General features: G+C 37.1%; 1 protein-coding gene and 1 long non-coding RNA gene across 3 annotated transcripts in view; one reads left to right on the forward strand and one right to left on the reverse strand.

Annotated features, from left to right (window-relative positions):
• The window catches only part of LOC100697801 (netrin receptor UNC5D), a 172,989-nt gene extending 151,100 nt beyond the window's left edge, over positions 1 to 21,889 (reverse strand). The window contains exon 1 of one of the 2 annotated variants that reach the window (XM_005454484.4): positions 21,451 to 21,889. In XM_005454484.4, coding sequence (XP_005454541.1) covers positions 21,451 to 21,535 — 85 coding nt within the window. In that variant the 5' untranslated portion in view covers positions 21,536 to 21,889. The remainder of the gene's footprint in view (positions 1 to 21,450) is intronic. The other variant, XM_005454485.4, reaches the window with a different exon arrangement.
• LOC109202741 (uncharacterized) lies at positions 18,524 to 23,571 on the forward strand. The gene is made up of 4 exons (XR_002062654.2): positions 18,524 to 18,552; positions 18,697 to 18,748; positions 20,718 to 20,860; positions 23,366 to 23,571. It is a non-coding gene; the product is annotated as an uncharacterized LOC109202741 (long non-coding RNA).
• The last annotated feature ends 1,933 nt before the right edge of the window (positions 23,572 to 25,504 follow it).

Raw genomic sequence — 25,504 nt, forward strand, 5'->3', positions numbered from 1 at the left:
AGATTTGCTTATAGTAGATCTGCAAACACAAGCGAAAGCAGAGTCAATTTGGCTTATTAGAGTTAACGGTCTCTTGATTTGCAGACAAATTCCTATTGATAAACTGCATTCTGGGAGATAGGTGTGCACAAGAGTGTGTCCTATTCAAAAATGTATCACACTGATGCACACACAACTCACATTTGTCACCTGCCCTCTCACTGCCCCTATTCTGTTTTCCCACCATGACAGTCAAATCAAATTCAGCCACCTGCTTCACACCTGTTCCTCTTATCCGTAACAGGTTTCTATTAGCTTTTGGATGCTGGCTGCCAGAACCACTGACTGCAGACCTTTAACAGTTCGTTGTTTCCTTTTAAATTACCATTAAAACATTTCTGTGTCAGTATGAGCCCTTCTTTCAGCTTGCCACCACAGACTGTAAATAAAAGAGAAAATAGCTACAATGATTTAACCCACTGGTTACTAGTTTCACCGTGAAACCTCAAGCTGAGTGTCTTTGCTAAATGGACTGGTACTGATATAGCACTTTTCTACTCTATTTGAGCACTCAAGGCATTTTCTTACCAGAAACCTCATTCAACCATTCACACATTCATACAAATGCTTTTCTATGCTTAACATTCACACACTGAAGGATACATCAGCGGCAACTTAGGGCTCAGTATTTCACTCAACACTTCAACAAGCAGAATAGAGAAGTTGGGGGTCCACCCACCATCCTTTCAATTGGCAGACAACTTGTTTTGCAACTAAACCTGGTGAATGAGGGTTAGATTTAACCTACATAATACATAAATTCACATTAAAAAGCCATTTGAATTAACTAATTAATTTAAATAGTTATTTTAAAATTAGGAATATTGTAGGAATTTCTAAATTTCTTTTGGCCAGAACCTCAAAGAAATTCAACACCAAACATTCGCCTACTGTCCTGTGAGTGCTTCCTGTCAGTCTGAGTTGGGCCACAATTACTTGGAGACAGGCTGAATACCACCAGTCAACTTATGTAATCACCTTATGATTGAAACTGGTCATCCAGAGGTTGCTTGAGCAACATTTACATCTCCAGTGCCATGATATTAAGCCAATGTCAAAGGTTTTCCAAATATATTTAATGACTAATCCTTAGTACACTCAGTGGATATGGGCACTAAAATACTGAAGTCTGGCAAAATTTGTTCATTATCTTTGAAAAAGTACATCAAGTTTTATAGGTAATAAAACTGTCAAGGCACAAACAATGCCATGTGTGGCCAGTGATGAAGAAGAATGTCTAATGACTGCCTTGGCTCTGTTCTTTGTTGCTTAATACCAATGCTTCTCTCATAATTCAACAGTAAAGCCTGTCCTCAATTGAGGAAGAACAATGAGGAAAGAGTCAGTTAGTTCAGAAACAGACTGATTTCCCATCTGGGTTGATAATCACCAGCTACACTGTACTGTAGTTCAAAGCTGGAGGATAACCCCACCAATACAGCAGCCTTAGCTATGTGTGAAAAAAATGACAAATTTGATGTTGAACACCACGCGTTATGCAATATCTGTTTGAATTGCAGAGATATGAAGGCAGACAGGGAAAACACGGCAGTTCCAGGCATGTTGACTTCATATGTAAAAGTTTCAATTTGCAAGCGCCAGTTTATCATCTAGGGAAAAAATGATGATGATGATGATGATAATGATGATGAAGAAGGGTATTTTTTTCTGAAAAACATAATGATGATTGTTTCAGTTCATTTTATTTATGCTAACATTCACTACCCAGCACTGCTGGTGGCTTATTAATCTGCTTTAAAGTAATGTTAATTTTTTAGCAGAAATGCATTTTAAACTGTTCTCTCTAACAAAAAAAGGCAAAAATCTTAAATTCAGTTATTTGCAATAGGATGTTAAGTAGAAAGAAAAAGCACTGAAAATAAAGGACCGTAAAAGGACCCAACACAAAGATGTCTTGTCTTGGGTCTTGGGTGACAATTTGTGTCTGCAACGTTATTATTCCAAGAAGACTGTGGTAACTAGAAAAATGGAAGCACCGGTGATTTGTTCGAATACTATTATTTCTATATGACAGGCCTTTTTAAAAAATGACAGTGCTCTCCCAGTAGAAAAAGTATATGTAACACAATGTTTATTTGCTTCAATTTAGTCATTCTTGTATGACAGGAGCAGTGGGTCAGAAAACTCTAAGGGGCACATTTTGGTGAACACCCATGTAGAGAATTTGGATGGAACTGGTTCATAATTTATGCCTGAAAGTGCCAAGTGACCACTGTAATAGCGACTTAGAAAGGGTCTTTCTAACTTACGTGTCTCTGTGTGACATTACTGGTTGGCTAGGTTTGTGTGACTGAGTGAGCGAATGGTGAATGTGTGTGTGTGTGTGTATGCATAGCTGGGCCTGGGTCTGGGGCTTCCTGAGCCTTGGCCCCTGCGGTCCCTACCACCCCCTTCATACAGGGTGTCGGCAGCCCTCGTACCCTGATCTTGGCTCGCACCAGGGAGGATGACCTCTAGTGGGGTTGGCTGCCTGTTGGCGCTGGTCCTCTGGGACTCCCACCTCTTGGCTGTAGGCACCCCCATCTAAGGCCTCTTTCCTTCTCCTGTTGGGATGATTTGTGTAGAGATGTGTGGCCTTAGGTCTCCAGTACTCTTGGGGAGCTGTGAATGGCCCGGTTCTCCTGGGTCCATCTCTGTCTGCCTCTGGCTCCTAGGGGGCATTATGCAGCTTCCCACCCTCATTTTTAAGTACATTTCGTGACAAAGACACACTTACACTTGACACTCTCGCTCTGTCTGTTTCTCACACTCATACTCACGCACACACAGACACAGACACGCACAAACACACCACAAGAAGATTGTGATGTGTGCGGTGCTAGACTCAAATTTTTGTGTTCCAGGTTTTGTATGTTTTTCTTACCTGTGGAGTAGTTGGCGATACATTATGCATTTCTATTTGTACTCTGTCCTTTTATTACATGCCCCCCCCCCCCCTTTTTTTCTCTTTCCCGCCTGTCCTGCCTTAGGCATTGTAATGCTGTATAACACATATAGTGTAATAACTTTAAATAACACAAACAGAAATGAAGAAATAAACTGATAACCCCTGAACAAGAGGAGCCTATAGAGAATTTATAGAGCTGACCTTGGAAAAGCAAAATGTGTTTGGCACAACAGTGCATTCAGATCATAATTCTGATTGCAAAAGCTGCCCGACAGGAGAGACTACAAAAAAAGAAGAAAAAAAAAAATGAGTCTCTCAATAGGAACTCACTTAGATGTCCCATTTTAATATAGTTAGTATTTGGCAGTTGCTAAATCCTAACAGCTTAAATATTAACATCATCACTCCTTTCTTCTTTTTGCCATTTACCATTCACCATTCACCATTCACCATTTAAACAATAACATTTCCACACATTCGAGACTAAAAGTAGACCTGCAGTAGAAGCGTATCTAGGAGCAAACATGTGAATAAAAAGTATTACAAAACTTTGCAGTCCAAAGAATGGCCTCTACTTCTTTTCCTCTTCAGTGGTCCTTGACCTCGATGGAAAATGTCATGAGGTGAGTGCTCATAAAGAAAAGTGAACTGCAGTGCTCACAGAATCTAAGTGCCACAGATCTAGATACAACTAATAATGTGACAGGGGATGTTGTTGACTTGTTTCTGCTGTGGTGAAACTACAATGTTCTCTAAACTGTGAAAATAACACATTTTTAACCATAGCTAGTTTTTTTAAAGACAAAATTAATATATTAGTTTGTGAAATGAAATCTTTGCCACACTGAGACTACTTGCTCCCACTGTTCACTCTTATATTTGCTTCCTGCCAAAGAGCTGAGCCACTGTAAGTCCTGCCTTTGTTAAGGTTTCTGTGACTAAAGTCAATTTTTTCAATGAAAATCCTAAAGCCTTGCAATACACCAACGGACATAATTATGCAAACTGAGTTTTAATATTTTAATATAGCTCATAAAGCTGATTTAGACTGTTTTTTCACCAAAGGCAACAACTCCATGATACTGTAATGTTCATTGTTCACCTGTGGGTTTAACTTGGTTATTATTGAAGGTGGAGTGCATATTATCAAGTTATGGCATGAAACTCAAAACTTAATATTAGTATTTACATTATCTGCACCACCAGTTATGTTCATTTGTTATCATTTACTTTCATGAACAGTATGATAGTGTGTCACTATAAACTGCGGGGCAGAAATATCTCCTTTTCTTCCATAAAGGATGGTCCAGTGTACGTTTATGCTTAAAGAGTTAATAAAGCAGTGAAACATTTTTCCTTACTATTTTCTATAGAAATTAGACAACTCTTAATATCACTAATATCAATTCACTCTTTTTTTTCCTAGTTAGCTTCTCAAGCAAAACTGACTCCACCTTTGAATTGGAGGAATGAGGTGCAAATGCTTTTGAAATCCATGACACCTATAGCCACATTAGGCCAGCAACCTCCACCCGTCTCTCGGCTTCCTACAGTTTACTAGATGAACCATAAAATACAATCAATACTTTAATCCTATGTAAATATATTCATTTTATATTAATGTTAATTTAATATGTCAATGGACATGTAGTATTAGGTTATAGGAAATACAATGTGAGAATGAGTACAAAATATATTCAGTTACAGCATTTAGCAATGCAATTTATCTTGCTTCAATGAAGAATTAGAATAAAGCATATAAAGCACAAAGAGAAGGATTCCTGGGCATTACAGTACTGCACAGCCTTAACACCAACAACAAGGTTGTCTTGTAAAATATGCATTTCTGTCCATCCCAGAAGCAGCTAATGGGCGGCGTTAATGAAACAACACAATAGAAAGAACAATGGACAAGCAAAAAATGCCTTTATCTGTCAGGTTGAAAAGAGAACAGTGGAAATAATATGAAATGACAGGGTGTCAAAGCAGGGTTTTTCACAAGCATAATGAAAGTTACACTTCTAAGTGTATATTATATTATATTATATTATATTATATTATATTATATTATATTATATTATATTGTGCAGTCCAAGAGCTGATTTGGAGTATGCCCAACCTTGGAACAAGATCCTTTTTGGAGAAGCAACTGAATTAAACCACAACAGAGGCCGGAGTTACTGAGTCGGCCAACAGGGAATACATAAGACCAAGATGGTTGGCGCTAGCTGGTTAGCAATAAGTCAACTTTCCAAGAAAAACAAAAAAGCAAAGCGATTGTCCACTAACAAATCAATCACAGATGGTTGCACAGATGAGTTGCTGTATATATGGGTGGCTGTACCTGGGCAGCCCAACCAGGTAATATCTCTGTGTGTGTCTATAATATACTATATTACATTATATTGACTGCTGGGCCATATACCAGACGTACCAGTATATTGGTTATGATTTCATTTGTAGTGAGAACTTTTCAGATATCTCTATACCAGTATACAGGCAAAATGCTTGCCCTGATCTTCCAAGGAGTTTAAATGTATTATTAAATGCATTATATTTATCACAGTGCAATTGGGTTACCCAAGTCTGCACATATCATCCAGCTCAACACAAAGGAACCCACTTAGTGCAGTAATTCAAAGTCTACTTTGTTACTATAATGTGGTAAAGGATAGCTATGGTTATCGATTAGATTAAAGCAGTCACATTAGATTATGGGCTGTATACCATCTAGGTGAAATTGCAAAGAGTGAACAAAATCCCTTTGAGATGGGCTATAACATCACCCGCTTCTGTTCTGTCTTGGGAGTGTTCTCCATTAGCCTTGAAAACAAACCCACTGTTCCTGTAGGTTATCATATACCTTGTAGGTCAGCAGAGAGAGCTGAATGTCAGGAGCATATTACTCCACTATGTGCGGGATACAACAAACACAGTACTCAGCTGGCAGCGAAGAAACAGACCAAATCCAACCTAAAAGAATACACATACACATACACTTGCACTCAGATGATGAGCTTAAAGCTTAAAAAGATCTTAGATTGTAGGATCTTTTCTAAAGGTCAAAATCATTCTGTGGTCTGTCTCACACTTGCTTGGGGGTTCAAATATCTTTTCGGCTCAGTTTTTTTTCAACCATGACCTGGGTTTACTGTGCAAAACATCTTACATCTTGTGGTGCCAAAAGGGAAGAAAAGGAAAGTTTTGTCACATTCACATTCTGGCTTTTATTTTTCTTTTCTGTATTGAATCTGATTGTTGGCATTCATTGGTTGAGACTAGGGAGGCTCGTGTTATCGACTGACTATGGATCAGGACCACTCCAGCCTGTAGGCTATTAGGAGAGCCAGCAGTTCAGACTCCTGCCCCGTCGTTCCTTAATTGGTCCCCTCAGAAGCTTGGCGCACACAAACTTCACAATCACGCTGGAAGATTACACTAAAGAAAAAGAGATTCCCTGTGTGCAAGCTGCTTGGCATCGATTAGCTCATTCGCACTTCAGTTTCTTCAGAATTTCTTTTTTATCTCGTTTCTTTTCACCTAAGATTACAATCAGCTGGTCTGGTCTTTGAGTAAACCATACAAATCGAGATAAAGAGTAGTAGAGAAGACAATAGTTGGAACAAATGGGAGATGACTCAGGACTGCCTACTTGGTAATTGGGTTTTATTCCCTCATTTTATCAGGCCTTGTTTTGGATTACAGCTATGCAACACACACATACACAGGAAAAGAGAAGTATACCTAGACATTAGCAAATCTCAAGATAACAAGTGGGAGAATGTGGCCATTGCTGGACTCTCATTATAGCACTCCACAGAAGACAAGCTCGACTGTTTTCTGTTGAAAAATGCAGTTTTTATCCACTGTGGTCTCTAAGTATTGGCTACAGTCAGTAAACACAATGCACAGAAAAAATATCAAGAGAAGATGCTACTGCACAATAGCTCGTCTTTTCCATTTCCCCCATTCTAATTCGCGGCATGTCGGTTTCAACCTGACATTTCAATTTCGAATGCTTCTACAATTCAGTGCTTTGAATATGGCTGTTGTCAGTACATGTGTATGCACAGGCTGAAGACCATGACAGGCTGACAATTCCAAGAGTCATTCAGCAGAAACACTGTAGATATCTCACCTCCTAAGACGGAGGCTTTCACATCTATTTCTAGTGTGACTTTTGACAACAAAGTTGCTGTGTAATAAAAGTAATATATGCAAACACAAAGAGGCGTTATTGAATATACATCAACTTTACAAAACACCTGAATCACCACATTTAATGTGGACAACACAATAAATGTGATGACATATATTTTTTAAGTTTTCCAATAGGTTATTGAAAAATCTTTATTTAAGCAAACCTCTGTTGGACAAACTGTGACTGACAAGGCCTTTATTCCTCTCAGATGATGCAAAACAGTTTAAATAAATATAAGTGCCGCGGGATGATGTGTGTCCATCACCAAGCTATACTGTGGAGGATATCAGGAAACAACAGCATCCATTATTCTAAGGAATTGTAGGATAATAAGATTATTTTTTAATACTTTGGGGAGGACTGTGGGTATTTATAGGTGAAGGCATACAATAAGATGTTCTTGGTGTCTTCAGGGAAATGCTGTGACTTGGTCTTAAATTAATAATAATTATTTAATCAGAGATGCTTTATACTAAATGCTATATAAAGGCACTGTGGCTTCATACTATAGATTCTGTTTTGTCTTCAGCGTTGGGGTTAAGTTGGTCTAAACCAGCTAAGGTGAAATGAAGCAGAAACTGGTAACGCCATTTATTGATTCTGCTGTCTGTGAGCTGAAACAAAAGTAGCTTTTAAACGGATGTAACCACATCGATGCACAGAATAGACGTTATCTGTCTTAATGACAAAGAGGAGTCCTTGGCTGAAGGGGAACCTCATCAAAGTTACACATGCATAACCTTGCAACCACATTCACGGCGCAGAGGAAAACACACACCCTTTATGTATGAATGAACATTTAAGTAGTTCAAGTCATTCACCAATGTAAAGAATTCACATTTTGTTTAAAAATTCTTAATGACTTTCCATTTAAATAATAATCAAACAGCACAAGCACAAAAGTTCTCGTTTAAATTAATTCTAAACATAACATATTCAATATGACCGCAGCAGGTCATGTTGCTATGAATTCACTACAAAGACTATGTTACTGTAATGCTATTTGTCCACGGTATGTTGTGAAAACAATAATTATCAAGAAAATAAGAGCAAGACTCTTGTTCACAGAACAACACCAACACAAGTGCTACTTTGAACGCTGATGGTTGAAAGAGGAGTGGATAAAGAGCATAAAGAGTGCCATTTTACCCCACGACAGATGAGGTTTATGGTCCATAATTTCGTTGTACATGTACAATGACAATAAAGGCCTATTCTATTCTATTCTACTAAGACAGTGCTAGCGTAAATGATTTTAAAGCCCATGGTAAGACTAGGACTAATTTCAAGATCCCGTATACAGTTATATATCCTTTGGCTGATGCTTCCCCTTATTAGTTTTACATGTGTGACTATTCTGATTAAACTATTACCATTTACTTCAATTTTTCCTTTGACTGGGTTCCTCACCGGTTTATATAGACTTACATTTTTATCTAGCAGCTCATGTTTGCATGCCTCCTGCTTTATATCTATGAAACACAAGAGCAAATGCAGTTATGCATGTCTTTACTTATCCTGTTTCTATGTTTAGTTATTCAGTAATGAATAAACAATGAATTTCCACAAGCACTTACATTGGTGATAGTCAAATGGATCTTGAAGGTAACCGTTTTAAGACACATTTAATAAAGAGTCACAGTCAACACAACACTATATTGTGGTAACTTAAACACACAGAGCATGAATCTTGCAATGACTGCAAAGAAAGCTAGTTCTTTTTTTTCATAAGAAAAGGGCTATGAGGAGTCCCCTTACTTGGTCTGAAGTTTGTTTGAGTAGTGCTGATGATGTGTATGCTCACTGTTGGGTATAATCCATTCGAAGAACTTTACTGTATTCGCATTACATTTTTCTGTATTGAAGTATTGTAATGCAACACATTACTGTACTAAACTCAGTAATCATATTACAGTTAAAATATGTTATTACTTGTGTTACAAAGATTACACAAGTAATAACATCAGATTATCTGCCTGATGTGCAGATAATAACATGCTATCTGCACGTCAGGCAGATAGAATAAAAAAAAGATAAACAATGCATTTTTCTTCTTGAGCTTTTTGCTACAATATGCTGATTTCAGTATGTCTGCATGGAAGAGGAAAATGGTGGTGCGAACTGGAGATGGACATTACCTTTATTTGTATTGCAAGACAAGACAGGATTGCCATGGTAAAGTGCAAAATTGCATCCAGAACAGAAACAATAGTTTTGGCTTTATGTAGACATCTGCACAGAACGCTAACACAAAGCTAGCAAAGAAGAGTGATGTTATAGTTAAGTGTATTCTAAGCCTGACAGTCAGATATATCTTTTATCTACAGCTTTATCTGTATTTATTTCTTCTTACATTGCTTTGAAGTCTCCATGGACACATTTTCAACTGCTTTGTGTTGTTGGTTTTGCGTTTATATGTGTCCTAAAAAAGATCTTATGTCCTTTTTAGGATAGAGAAATGTCAGCGTGTGGGCCTGTTGCCTCAAGTTTATATTGTTAAAAAGTAATTATGTGGCATTACATTTCAGGTCATTTTACAGAGTTACAGAGTGATGCAAGAGGAATGTAACCAGTTGTGTAACAAATTACATTTTCCAGTGAGTAATTAAGTAACGTAGAGTGTTACTTTTAAGAAAAATAGCAAGTAATATGTAATTCATTACTTTTTTTAACTAATTACCTCAACGCATGTATTGGTTACATGCTTCAAATCAAGCTTGTGAATGAAAGGGGTTTTGTGTCTTTAAAAAAGTAACAAAAAATAAATAAACGGTAATGCTATTACTGTAATATTATCCAAACGCATACAACCAAAATGTTCTGTCCTAGATAACTGCCAACGTCAATTATCTTGACTATCCCACAGCCAGCACAGCTGTAAGAGTCTATGAGGATAGAGAGACATGAACGTCACAGACAGTTTAGTGAACTCTGAACTTATAATCACTGAAGCTGTGGATAAACCTGCTTTTTATTGCTATAAATAAATAAAAACAAAACAGTAAGCCAAGATAAACAGTTAAATAAAAAGCAGATGCAATGAGGCACAGTGTGGTTTTAAATATCTCCTCTACATCCTCTGCTTAGGGTTTCTCTGTATTATTGTAGGGTCTTTACCTTACAATCCAAATTGGCTTGAGGCAACTGCTGTTGTGATTTGGCACTATATAAATAAAACTGAATTGAATTGAATAGCAGTTTGTGTGCCTCCTGTCTGAACCAATAAAATCTTCTGACCCAACGCATGTCCAAAGATGAACTGCACCCCAACTGCACTTCAGCACATTGAAATGAAATATTCAATACATGATAGCAGTGGTGGATCTGTCTTGAATATATGGATGGATGGAACACAATATGTTCAAAAAAGAAAAAAAAAGAAAGAAAAAGACAAATGTATAGAAACAGTCTCAAGTGACTAATGTTAGGGGCAAGTTTGAACCAAAAAAGGGCTTTTTTCTATAGAGAGATGTTCTCCAGGAGCTCCATCAAAAACACATTTGAGGATCAAGAGCCATCACATTAATCAGAAGCTTCATTTATTTTGTTTTGTGTTTATTTATTTGACACACGCATACATGTGTTTCCTAAATCTCGCTACTACACTAATATTGTTATTATTGCTCTGGGAAACAGAGTTAGAGTTGTTCAAAAGCTTACTTTGCTTGAGAAATAATTATCTCTTACTATTTTGGGAACAGAAGTTACCAATTATAGGTTATCATAGCAATAAGCTGCGATTTTGAGTTGTAGTTGCTTTTCATTGTTTGTTTTTTTGACTGATGAGACAGTCTGTTTGCACAGTTCACTATAATTTTCGGTTTAACTTTATATTTCATATGTTTTAGATTAGCAATTGTCAAAGAGTGTTTCATAATCTTCTCTTTTGTCTCCAGAAAGGAAAAACATAAAGGCACAAAGGCAGTTGTCATCCAGCTTTGCGTTTCATTTTATCAATGACAGAGCTTTGTTGGTTTTAAAACATACAGTCACACATGACTTCAGAGAGGTATTATGTCAGCTTCATATGCTCAGAGGGACTCTTAAACTCCATCCTGTTTCTGTGACACTCATAAAAGCACCAAATGGCCCTTGAGGATGCATATGAATTCAAAAAGGGAATACTAGACATAAGAAATGTGGATGAACCAGTCTGTCTCGCAACAGTCAACCAACTTTTCAAAAAGTACTGTGTTCATAAAAGAGAAGGGATAAAGACAAAACAAAAACAAGATCCAGAACATTTAAACAAAGTTCATCTTAAATGCCATCAGTTTGGAAAAAGCATGGCATTTGAGATGAACTGTCTTTCATCTCGCAAACTTTGATTTTTGTCTACGCAAGTGCATAACTGTGGTTCAGTTGTGCATTACGCAACCTCCCCCACACCCCACCACCAACAAAAAAAGACAAACATACTGGTCTAAAGAACAACCATTTAATATAATGGCAGGCAAGATATCTTTTGTGAGGAACAAAGGAGCCTTAATTGGTTCTGATCCACAGCTTTATCTCTATGGAATTCCTACAATTTCCTTTTTTTTGGATACGTTTCCAGTATGTTTCACATCAATCAGTAATGTCATTCATAATATGACGGTCTATGGTGAGGGTCCTTTTTAGACTGGGGTGCCTTTCAAAAACTGCTGATGTGATGGTTAAAATCATGATGACTTCTGCATGTAAAAAAAACATGTACACATACCAAACAGACATTCTGTAAACACACACTATACCAGTACTTTACTACCGAGTCATTAAATATGTATTTGCTTCTGATTATGCTTGAAATTAATTTATCATGGAGAGCAGAGATAGGCGCTCGGTGTTACTGACAAACTGATGTGGCAGTTACTGATAACATGAGATACTCAGATATTCTGCACTGTAAACCTCCTGTCTGTGTTTCTCTCTCCCTCTGCTTTTTTCATCTTACATGCTCTGCTCTCTTACGTTACCTCTGCAGTCCTGGCTCCTTCCTCCTTCAGTCAGGTGAGTTAAGAAATGACAGCAGAACCAAAACATTTGTCACAGCTATAAACAACTGAAACTAAATTACACCGAAAGGAATTGCAAGGGAGGAGTGGACAACAAGAAAACGATGAAGGGTCTGGGTATTTACAAAAACACAAGCACTTTAGAGGAAACAACAGTGCTACCCATAGGTATAAACTGTGAGCTACAAGAGAGAGAAAGAGAAAGAGAGGTTAAGAGAGAGTGTTTGGCATTGAAGTGAATGGTGTATGGTATGAATCTAACATTTGTGCCAGTGCCCTTGAGTTAAACAGTGAGACATTCAATGGTGCATTGTGGATGGGCAGTTATCTCCAAGGCCTCCTTTTCAGTATTATTTCAAAACACAAGGAAGCAATCCGCGCTTTTATCGAAGAGTAAGTGTAAAGGTTGTGGATACAAGGCTGAGGGCAAACCTGCAGGAGGGAAGTGAAATCGCAATATTTGGCACCATGTTATTCTTCCCACATGTGAGCACATAGAACATGCATATGGGCATAATGCAGTGGGTTTATGGAAAAACACAAGCTGTATAAGCTATGCTTGATGATTCAACACCTGTCAGTACCTGTCAGTACTGGGTTTATCTGGTTTAATGGCTAAATAGTGATTTGGCTGACTTTTACAAATCTATTTTTTAGTCTATAATCTGTCCTCTCTTTTTACTATTACACCAACAATACTGAGAAGCTGTACAAAATGTAAATAAAAATATACAAAAATGCTTTTCATGCTGTCAAATTTATAAACCTTAATATGTTAAAACAGTATAAAGAAAAAATATGGCAAATATTCCAGAAAAATTTGGGGTGTCACTCTAGATTAAAATTAATAGGGATTCATTTGTTCTTCTCGGGATCTCTGTGGCTATTGGTTCCTGTTTTTGTTTTTGTCCATAGTTCTTTATTCCTAAACCTCTCTGGTCACTGAATAACATATGTAACAATACTGTTTAATAAATAACGATTATAAAAATATATAAGCTCACAAAAAGCCGGCCAGACACTTAAGTAGACCTCAACCAATACATAGCCAAGCAAATATTATCATCTGACATTAACTGTAAAGCAATTGCTCTGTAGCGACATTTGTAATCTGTCCAGTCTGTCTGTCCCGTCTGTCCAGCAGAGAGCATTCTGCAAGTTTCCTGTTGGAAACACACATTTGGTGAACCATAAACACAACTAGCAGCTGATCGAAGTAGGGCAGAGCATAAACTAAATGAGTAAATAAACAACTACACATAACAAATATCAGGGAAAAAAAAAGGAAAAGAAAAAGAAAAGAAAAGAAAAGAAAAAAAAATCCCAAACAATAAATTGAAATCTTTGCTGAGACAATAAATGGTCTTAAAAATCGTACTCTACAGTACTAACGCAGAGGGAAGAGCTCTACACAACCAAGGTTGAATTGAATAGATACATAATGTTACAACAGCAAGTTTATAATATAATGCTTTTTATTGTTTTTTTGTTTTGTTTTGTTTTGTTTGCTTTTTTAGCCAACAAAAAGGACTCTGTTCCAATCAAAGATCTGCAGGGAATATAATATCTAAAAGTGTTCAAAATCCCAGTATCCCATAAAAAAAGAATAGCTATCTTACAGTTAGGGCTTTGTCCAAGCAGCCAAAACACGGTCAATATTTCCACATATTTGATTTTGCAGCTTTCTATATTCCCTGTAGAGAATATTTCTTTTGGCTCTTTGACTGCATGAGCTCAGCTCCTTCGGAATGTGGAGAATAAATGACAGAAGACGGGGTTGATAGGTTGGGGAGAGAAATGGGTTCCCCTTAAATAATGCAGTAGTGAAACTGGGAATATGACCACCATGCGATCTCCAGCAGAATAAAAACAACAGTGGATGCTAGCCCAGCTGGGCTCGTGAATTCATATCATGTGTAATGTCAGTTACGTTAAAGCCAGAGCTTGAGCAAGATTCTGGCAGTCATTTTTGCAATAAATTAAACATGGCAGAGATGACTCCATTGCCCTTTATCCACCTCCCCATTCCAATTCCCCTCCCTCTCTGTATCTCTGTTTCTCTCTTAAGTTTTTCACTTACTCCATGCTCAAGCCCAGATGCATTTTTAGTAGCACAAGTTGCATGGTCAACTGTACCAAACCTCACTCACGGAAGCTTGATCAAAGAATTTATGAAAGACAACAAACATGCTCCTAATATTATACATACAGCATAAGCTTTTTGTTACACAAAGGTTACAACAGTACTGTAGTTATCCAACCAACCTGATTAGTCTTGCTTTGGCTTGACAAGTTACGGTGCAATGCACATTTACGACCCTACCTAATATAGCCCATTTGGACCTGAGATGTTGAGAGATGTTTTAAAAGAAGCTGCTGAATCTTGTCCAATTCATTCACATCCTTAGGTCATGCCTTTCACAGAAACCTGCCTGTCTGCTGTTTGTTTTAGTTTTAATGGCTTATCTTGTCATACAGTTACAAGCAAAGGTTTGTGAACCCTCTGGAATTATCAGGTTCTTTGATTACTTTAATTTTGTCTGAGCTACATGTTAGCCTAAACAAAATAGGCTTGTAACACAATTGTCGACTATTCCAGTTTTCATTTGTCAGGTAGATATTCATTTTTCACTTTTGGAATTCAGTCTTTTTTTTCAATGCAGACTGTGCCAGCTTGTACACCTAACATCCCTCTCCCCCACAGAATCCATCATCACGCTTCAGATCCCATCACTGTTGCCAACTAAACGACTCTGTTACTAGATGTAGCCACTTTTCACAGCCCTTCAGCAAAAATCTATGGACAGTACTGCCATGCAAATGATGGTCTTCTCTCACTGTATGCAGTGATATGAATTCACAAGCTCAGCTAGGCTGGTATCGCTCTCTGTTCTTCTGCTTTGTTAAGAGACTAAGAGAATTGAAAGACTTTAAATGCAAATACAAACTGACTGAACTAAAAGTGGCATCAAGATAGTGGCATTTTACAGCTTTGATACAATACTTATCATCATCAGTGTTATCAACAATACTTAATGTAGTCTTTTTTTAAGAAATACATTAGGTAGAAGTTACATGAAATGACATTTATTTTTCAGAGATGGAGTAATTGCTATTTACTGTTGCTGTTTTTGGCGGCAATCTCAATATATAAAATTAATACTTCACTGAAAACAGATGTTAAATGACAAACTAAATAATATTCCTGGAATAAAAATACTGACTGAATTTTAAAAATAATACACAGGGGTGCATGAATATGCCCAAAAGGACTATCACAATTATTCAGATGAATATTGAGATCACGATCATTTGTCACTGATACATAATTGATTTTGGTGACATCAACATTTTATTGCAGAGTCCCATAAACATAACTCTGCTTTCACATTCATGCTGTTCTACATTTCTCCAAATGCACAAATGTTTGCATCAAAATAAAACTGGTCCTCACTATTCACCTAAATTCAGTGCATCTTTCAGAAGAAAAGTCTCATATAAAAAAGGTACCAAAACACAAAATGAAATCAACAAGGCTCTGCTTTCACTTTTACATTGTGCTACATTCCTGTTAATTAATCTTTGCAGAAAAAAGTGCTTATGAACCTGACCTAAATGCACTTCCTAGAAGCAAAACATAGAATGAAAGTCTTTATGTTTTGAATGATGGATGTGAATGAAATGAAGACCAGTCCTCAACAGCTGTGAGATCCCTCTCTATTTTCCCTGCTTTTTGCATAAAGCACAGGTTTTGCCACAGTGGAAAAAATTATGCGTGAGGGCATAGCATATCTTTTGTCCAGTATGTTATTTGAACAAATATATTTAGCCAAATTGAATGTGATTCCTGTGGTGATTTCAGTGTGTCTTTGTGAGCTGGATGAATACACTGATCTGCTTTACAGGCTCATTCTGAGTTATACAATTTATGTTAGCAACCACTGTAATGTTTTTCTTTGCTTTCATGCAGTCATCATATTGCAAGTTGTTATGTGTTTTCAGATAGCTGAATAAGTTTGTTGTGATGGTTTACGGTGCACACAGCTCTACAGCATTCTTTGCATATGAGTTGTTCTTGGTGAACATCACTTCCCTAAATTTGAAGTCTTTCTAAAGAACTGATGATGACCTGCTTCTAGAGACAAGCTCTTTGCCTTCCCCTGTGACAGACAGCTGATTTTTGTTTTGATGGTCTGTAGTACATCAGTGCGGTCAAGGGCACTCAGGAAAGTTCTCGCTGAGTGGTGCAGGGAACAGCTGTGATTGGCACATGTAGACATGGTTATTAGGCAGTGATTTTAGGGAGCACTTGATTGCTTTGTGTTCTACTGGCAGAGAATGCGTTTTCAAAATCTTTCAATCATGTTCATTTAATTTTGTGAAGGCAAAATCACAATACTAGCAGTATTAGTAAAAAAGTAGAGGTGCCATTACCAATTATTAGTAATAGAGGGGATTTAATATTTGAATGTTAGCCTAAATAATACGTTTACAGTAACATGGGAATTTTGACTCAAAATTGAGACTAACAGAAACTTTTCTTCTGAAAAACTGAAATGAGTTGTTGCCAAATGGTGTGCCCACTGATGGGCTGTGAGGCAAGTCCAGACAGGGATAAGTTTTTATTGCAATAAACTGTAAACTATACACCTACACAAAAAGCTATGAATAGACTGTTTTACTGTATGTATGTGTGCCCTAAAATAATCATTTAAAAGCACTTCTGTCACAGAGAAAACCAGTGTATTTGTACAGGTGGTAGGATTATCAGAGCATTACAGATTAAAGCAAATTGATTGACAGCAAAGAGGTTAACAAGGGGGAAATGGATCAGTTTCATTTGTATAGCAAACCATACATACCCATCACACCACATGACTGACCACAGAAAAAAGGAGGGGAAAGGCTGTCAGTAGACAGTACTGCTAAAGCTACCTGTCTTATGACTTCAGTTGCACCTGAGTAAATCACCTGTCAGGAGAAGTTGACCACTGCTAATATAGTGGGCAGAAAGCTAAAGCAGAAGTAGCACTGGCCTTTTTCACCAGTGTACTGTAAGCCAGGTTTTAAATACAAAAGCCACAATCATTAACCTAGCTAGTGCAACTTAATATTTTATTAGCCTACTGATGTTATTCTATGCATAAGAAAACAGCTAAAAAAACAGAAGAAAATTATGGCAAATAAAATTATAACTAAAACAGCAATGAAGTTAGAAAAAGCAACAGAGACAAAAAATAAATGCTATGACTTAAAAGTCATGATTATGGATTATTATGGAGGAACTGATGAAACATCAGGTGCAATAAATACACCTTGAAATTTTGACTCGCCCACTGGTGTGACAGTAAAAAAATATCCAAAACCACTAATTCAGATGTTATGCATAAAGATTTGACAATCGTGAACCCGTCATTTAAAACTAGACTACTTCATTATTAATAGCTATAGCATAAAATGCATTATGCTATAGCCTAAAGTAATTGCTATGCCAATGGTTTGCTAATTGGCTGTGTTTTGGTGGTTTTCTATGCTTTCTTTAATGCTTTTATATGCCATAGTCTGTGTCATTGTTATACTATTTGTATGCGTTTATATGCTATTGTATGTTCTTTTATGTTTTTAAATCATCAGGCTGCCAGGCACAGCAGTTAATGAATCAATCCACTCTGTAAATCTGTCATATTTACGTGATTTTTCTTTAACAAATTGATGCTGTTTTTGTTGGGGAGCAATTTTCAGCCGCAAATATATCCGATGCATCTAGAGTATAGAAATATATATGTAGAGTGTCCATGTTCATCATAATGAAGAACCCACTCCAACCCACTGCAGCCATGTGGCACAGATATGATATTAATTCTTCTTAGACAACAATAGAGCTCTTATTCACAGGGGAATAAGCTTGTTATGGCCACTGACTTTCTTCTGGCCTCTTTTTAAAAGAGATCTCTCGCTTATTATATTTCACGCCTGTCTGCTACGCCCCTCTCTGAGCGCCTGAATCACCCACACCTGAAATCCATCTGATCATCAGTGGAGGTGGCTATCAAGCCACAGAACCAGCCTTCCTTGGCACTTGACCACTGAACCTCTTGTTGAAGTGGTGTTGTTTGGCACTGCTAGAATTGTTTTTGATAGTATCTTTGTGCAACCCTGCTCAGCTCACCCTTTGTCTTCCTTACTAGCTGTCAGAAGTGTTTTCCTCAATTAGACTTGATAAGGTTAAAGAAGCTTTGTGGGGGTTATCACACCCACGGCCCACCTGTCCCCCAAAGCAGTCAACCTAGGAGAAACACTGAACACGTCTGTAATGTTCACTGGTGCTGCTCAACATTTTATCAGCAGCATTTCCTCGCTGAATCCCCCTGTAGGCACTGACTGCAAGGTTCCCCTTTTGGGTTAAGGTTTGTTTTGTTGTCACTTGGTGTTCTCAGTACATTAAGAATAAAATTGCTTGTTGAATACAAGTGATTTATCCCATCGTTGAATGCATTTGGATGACCGTGTTTTAACTTGGCATCTAACTGATAAATAATATCTACTTATAGGGGACTCTCTACATGTATGTGGCTATGGAAGTGAAATTTTGTGTCAACACGTGTGAGTAACGTGTCATTTATATTTTATCTTGTGCAAAGTAATCTTGCTTTTACATTATTTAGCCAGTTGTGTGTGTGTGTGTGTGTGTGTATGGAGATTACCTTTCCATAGCACTTAATTTCATGTCTGCATAAAGTATTTGACTGCAGACATCAATATTATTGTATGATATAAATATTTTTAAAGCCCAAGTGAAAGCCATTTCAAATCCGAAAGATGTATTACAAAATACGTCCATGCAGCCTATAAAAAATGTGTAGGGCAGACACAAGCACATTTTCCCTTCATGCACTAACATTATTATTGTTTTTCTATCCGAGCATATTAGGTCAAGCCTTTGAAAAATCATGTAGCGCTTCACATGGAAATGTAGCCATGGTAGCTGGTCGTATAAATACAATTTACGGTCAATCTTGAAAGGTTAACTCAAACACATTTCCGCCTTAGTTTAAACCTACTTTACTTTAAAAGAACGGTAAAACCCCCTGATCCTTACATGCAAAGTTGCCCTTAAGATACTTTGGCTTAATATAATATTTATGCTATGTAAATTTCCAAGTTGAAGCTGATTTCAAAACTTGGGATGCAAAAATAAAAACCTTGGGGCTAGTTAACTAATTGAATTGCAAATGCATCCTTTGTTACGCTACCATATGAACTAAATGGATGTCAATAGGTCAGGATGGATTTGGCGGAAGCAAAAAAGATTTTCTGATTATCTATTCTCTGACCAAAGACAGTATATAACATGTGCATATCCACAGGTTTCATCAGTGTTGTCAGTTAAGTAAAACAGTTTTCTGTATTATCATTAAGTCAATGAACATTCAAGTCTGCTGGCTAAATAGAACACGTCACATCATGAGTAACCAGCTTACTGATGATCAGACATTCTGAATCTGGTAGTGACAAATAACTGATAAATTCAGATGTTTACTTTCATGTGATATAATGTCATAAAAGACAGGCCTGTCTTATGTAGGGGAAACACCAAAAACACATGTAATCTAGATTGACAAAATGTTCAAAGGAGCTGAAGCTGTGTCTGTTCTTTACAGCTTTTTGCAGGAGTCTACTTGCAACCTCATAAGGTTAAAAAAAAAACCCCCAACCCTCTGGTCATCCAGTTGCAGAAGAGTGGACATAAAAATGGCTAGAGCTAGCCCCAAATTGGGTTTTTGAAGTACAGTACTTTTTCCCAGTTACCTTGTATGCGCACAAATAATGAGCCTTTTACACTTTTTTTTTTCCATGCCTGTCAACATTCGAACAAAAAGCAGCTACTGTCAGAAGATATGCATGTGCGTGCACAGCCATCAAACAATCATCTCAGTCTATTAGCAAGTTTGGTGAAGGGGGGGAGGTATTTCATTGTTTAAAGTAAAGCAAGAAAAATGAGGAAGACCACCATGCTATCAGCTTCTCCAGTTTTACCAGTATGCTATCAACATGGCATCACAATTTGCACATTGCGAAACATAACCCCCCCACCCCCACATCTCTCTCATCTCACCAGCAATCATAATTAAACAAAATGCCATAATTCTTCATATTGCTAGCGGGTTTTTTTTATGATACACTGAAGTTCTGCAAGTGGCATTGCCCCTTACCAGCAGTAGAATTTCTCGACTGCTGCGGGCGTTTACAAATAATGTTAAACATTGTCCTGGCTCTCTGTTTCAGTACGGCAAAGCATAGGAGTGGAAAACTACAATCAAAGCATGTTTCACTAGTTTGCTCCATTACCATATAATCACCCAGCAACCAACAATGGTGCACATGGGCACCAATGTTAATATATTCAAAAGTATATAATTGCTAGAAAGCCCACTTGAAATGTGAATAATGTGTCATTTATACCATACCTTGTGCATAATTTAGTCACTAAACAGCACGTTTGTATATTATGGACGATATAATCAGTATTTAAAGTGTGAGCAGTTTTATTACAGTCTGCTTTCATTCACAGTGAGTGTCATCATGAGCAACAGAAAGAATGAATGGATGGTAAGCTTTTTTGAGAAGCCTCAGAAGAAGAAAAGTAAGCAGTAAGAAAATGAGTGACAGGACAGGACTATGCCGTTCTAAAGGATATGAGTCGGTGTTCTTGAGGTAAAAGTCACTGCCATTGAATTAAGTCATTGTTATTAATTGTTATTAAACCACTTATAACTGGTCCATCACAATACTGACTTTGTGTAAATGAGATGGGCTTAAAATTAAAAATATAAATAAAATAAGCAGAAAACACGACGAAATCAAAGTCAACCAGAACCCAGTCATTTTATCTGTATACTCCAGAGAGAATATCCTTAAAGAAGCAGATTTAGATTAGTAATAAGCATTTTGTTGCACTAGAAGAAACTGACGTTAAACCTATTAAAGCAGCATTTATAAACAAATCTTAGCCAGTCTGTTGCGCACGACAAAAAAGAAGAAAAAACTTGTTGTAATTTAATTTGAATTGATGATATTTATAAAGGTGTCTGAAGCTTTATTTTTTGTTTGTTTGTCAAGCAAACATAAATTGCTAACACTACCTGGACATGAAAAAAGATTACTTAAAAAAATCCTATACAAGTAGAGTCAGCGTCGGAAACAGTCTGTCGGGGCACACACCTTTTTATTGAGTTTATTCGGGAGGACTGAGGCGCCCTCAAAAGCACTGAGCTCTTCAAAAAGTGTCTTGGTGATGAGCTTACCTCTCGCTAATGTGGTCGGCACCTGCGAACCAAGAAGCACAAAGATGAAAAAACTCAGGTAGCATCCTCCCGAAAACTGTCCCATCACTGCTCTGCTTGTCTCCCTCCCCGTCGGGTCTGGGGGCACCGGCCTCGGGTCTCGTGCATTTGTCGTTTGCACGAGACTCCTTTTAACACGTTTCCGTGTCCTGATGAAAACCTCTGTCCAGGTGGGCTAGTACGTGTCCGCCAAAGAGGACCGTCTCCTAACGGAATCGCAGTGCGGAAGGAAGAGATGGAAAGCGGTGCGGAGCTTTCAGCACTCGCCACTCAGCTGCGCGAGAGTGGAATAATTAGACTGAGCGCGCGCGAGCCAACAGCTTTCGCTGTTTCAGAGCGCGAGAGAGGGAGAGAGAGAGAGAGAGAGAGGGAGAGAGAGATAAAAAGTGAGTGCGAGGTCTTGTTGAAACCCCGGTGGACCTGTTAGGGCTTGACAAAATGTGTGCGTGTGTGCACGTGCACACAGACAGTTGTTTGTGCTCGCGCCTGTATTGACCAGATGTAATGACCAATTACCTCTGTCCTGTTTCTGACGTTTCCAGAGGCATTCAAACCTGTAGTTCCGGACGACAGTGTGGTCATTAAAATCGACACCGGTGTATTGCAGCTCTTGCCAATGGCATTGTCTGGAAAATTACGATTTTTCTAATTACTGCCGTTTACATATGACCATATGGCTTCTAATTGGTGTTCTATTGTCAATTAAGTGGGCGTTTTCTCACTTTACTCTCATTCCACCCAAGTTCTATTGGAGTGATAGTTCTCACTTTTCAAAATTACATGTGGAATGGGGCGCGAAATATTTAAGTAATGTAAATAATATACCCGCTCTAATTTTCAGAGAACATTTGCAAAGCATTGCTTTTGATATTGCACTATTACTGAAGCCTTCATCCGTACTGTAAGTAGCCATTCAGCTGGGATATGGTTGTAATGGAAATACTCTGATCCATTTGTAAGCAAAAGTAGTGCTGTTCTCTAAGAAAATACTCCAACTATGGATCTCGAATAAAACACTACTTAAGTGAAAGTGCATATCATCAGCAAATTCTACAATAAATATAGAAGTACCGACTAATTGGCTTTTGTCAGAGTTGTATTGTTTTGCTTTATACAATTACAGAAACATTAGCATTTAAATAGGATTTTAATGGTATAGTTGGCCGAGGTGAAGATAATTCTTGCTATTGGATAGATATTCTCATTAAAGGTTTTTGAAATTTGAATTTGTAAAGTAAGTCATTATAGCTGTCAGATAAATGTAGTGGAGAACAATGTAGGCCATTTCTCATTGAAATGGTTCTGCAGAAGTATAAAGTAGCATGAAATTAAAACAGTAAAGTGCCTCAGAACTTCTCAATTACAATTCTCGGGCAGTATGCATAGCTACTTTTCATCACTCTACATTATATGCAGTTGGGTAGTTTAACTGATATCAGTCCATAATGATTTGATACATCTTCAAAGAATATTTAACTGAGAAGTATGTCTTGAAGTTGTATGTAAGATTAATTTAATGCCGTAAGAGTACTAAAGTGCAATAAATCCATAAGAAAAGTATTGAAGTAGAAGTATAAAGTAATCAAAAGTTAATATTCATTTATTAAGTTGCCTTAAATTTGTGTCTAAATACAGGATTATATAAAAACCCACATTCGTAAACTACTGCTGGCGTTTACTGAGAATACTGTGAGGATATGGTGATGAGCCTGTCTATTGTCAACTGCATTTGAAATGTCATGAGATGATGGCAGCCTTCTAATTACTTAAAAAAAAGTCTAAAATATTCTGTTTCGCAATATCATTTTCAATTTGTAGCAAATGCTGGGATCTCTCATTCAAACTGTGTATCTGTTTTTTATTTAAATCACCACAGGTCGACCTCGGCTGTTACCCTATTGAACCAAAATGTAGTGGCTGATTTCCCCAAGTCATAGCCAGAGGTCAGACATTCATGCAAGGTTAACTACTTGATAATATAAAGAGCTATAAACTGTGCATTAAATATTTGATGTGGCTTTAAGAGTACTGAGTCACCAGAAAGCCCAAGAAAAAAAGAAAGAGAAAAAAGAAAACACAGACAATAGAAATGCTCTCACTGAATGGATATGTCTGGTTTACAGTTTTGAAAACAGCTGTTGTAAAATGACACACTGACTTGCTGCACTGTAACGCTTCCATATAATATGTTGTTGTAATTACTCACTGAGAGATGACAGAAGTGCTAAGATCTTTTTACTACACTCATAATTGATGTGTCTACATGTCCTAAGAAGCTTGTTGGTGATTGACAATAAAATAATAACATAACTAGATGTCCCTTGACAGCTCTATAAGGCTTTGAACTGTGCTATATTGTCCCTAAAGTGTTCATAGGAAATAAAGAAAGCTCAATGCTCTTTGTGGGTAATATTATTTTGGGTGGCATTTTGTGACTACTAAAACAACAGCTTTTGTCTATTGCGAACCAAGAGATATCCAGAAGCTATAGATATGGACAGTTTCTGTGTAGTACAGATACGTGTCCCACTATCAAAAACAATTAATAGCTCATAACAAAGTAACTAAAAAAACTCAATAAATAATCAAACTGTCTTCGACGATGAAAAGATGCTGTTTTAACTTTCTTTAAAAAAAAAAAGAAAATTTCAGTGTACAAATCGGGCAGATTCAAACAGTTGTCCTCGGGTTAGTTACAATTTGGCGCTGTTTGATTTGCACTTTGCAATTAAGGCATCTGTTACCCTGCTTCAAAGTGTGTTACAAAAATAAAATAAAGTACTTCTTAAAATTCATTTGTAAAACTCATAAAACAAAACTCATAATTTTTTACCAAAACATTCCAGTTTTGTTCTAACAGAAAAAGGAAAATAAGACATATGTTTTACTTATATTGTTAACTTGTAAAGTCATACAAAATGCTTCTGTTCTTGTGAAAATGACCCAATTATGCAACATTATTGCTACAATTAGTAATTATTACAGAATTACAAGAGCTTACTATAAATCAAGTAAATATTATTCTCCCCCTGAGGATCGGCAGTATGTAATCTGTCCAGTTTGCTTGTCTGTCTGTTTGTTACACAGCATCCACAGTTTTCAAGATATAATTTTAAAATTTTGTCTGATACCAATAACAGCTCGAGCTGATTTAATTTAGGTGAAAATTGGATGAGGGTCAAGGTCCACGGCAAATGTGAAAATCAGTAAAAACTTTATACTGGCCACATTTTGTAATGGATTGGTTCAAACTACACAACAATATACTGAACCAGGCCTTGGGGGTCCAAGGTCAAATTTGACCATGAAAAAGATTTTTTAGAAACCATATTGAGTAATATGACAAATGAAAGCGTATGGAGAGAGCTGTAGAACATACTCTTTCCTTTTTTCCAATGCAACACCCGATGACATCACAGTGGTACCATACAATTTTGCAAAATCACACACTGCATGAATATATCTTAAAATCTCAAGTTTTTACAGCTTGTAGAAGCCAAAGATTTCTGAGATTTCTGCTCCAGTCATTTGGGTAAAGACAATAAAATGCAGCATTTTAGTATGCAATGCTTAAAGGTCATAGGTCAAAGGTCAGGGTTATAAGAATGAGGAAAAAGCTTTTGTTTCCATTGGATCAATTCCAAACTTTAAAGCAATATATTAGTCATGGGGGAGATACACAGTTTCTTTGTTTGAGTAAAAAATTATTTGACTTCACGAAGACACAAAAAGGTTATTATACTACACTAGATTTCCATATTACCAATGCTGACACCATGAAACATCAAAGTTTTAGAGTAGCCCTTTAGAGTTGTGCTCTCTAAGTCTTCTTAAATTATATAAGAAAATGCAAAAGTGGACGCTTTCATTAGTAAACTCCATAGTCTTAAAGTACCTACAAATAATAAGATAATGTTTAGTGTTGCACCATTCTGCAAATACAATAAGAGATAAACATCCATAAGGTCATAACTAGGTCTTCTGCATATTAAATTCAGTTTGTATTTAGAAAGCC

Source organism: Oreochromis niloticus, linkage group LG7, assembly GCF_001858045.2.
Source record: "Oreochromis niloticus isolate F11D_XX linkage group LG7, O_niloticus_UMD_NMBU, whole genome shotgun sequence".
Classification (NCBI taxonomy): Eukaryota; Metazoa; Chordata; class Actinopteri; order Cichliformes; family Cichlidae; genus Oreochromis; species Oreochromis niloticus.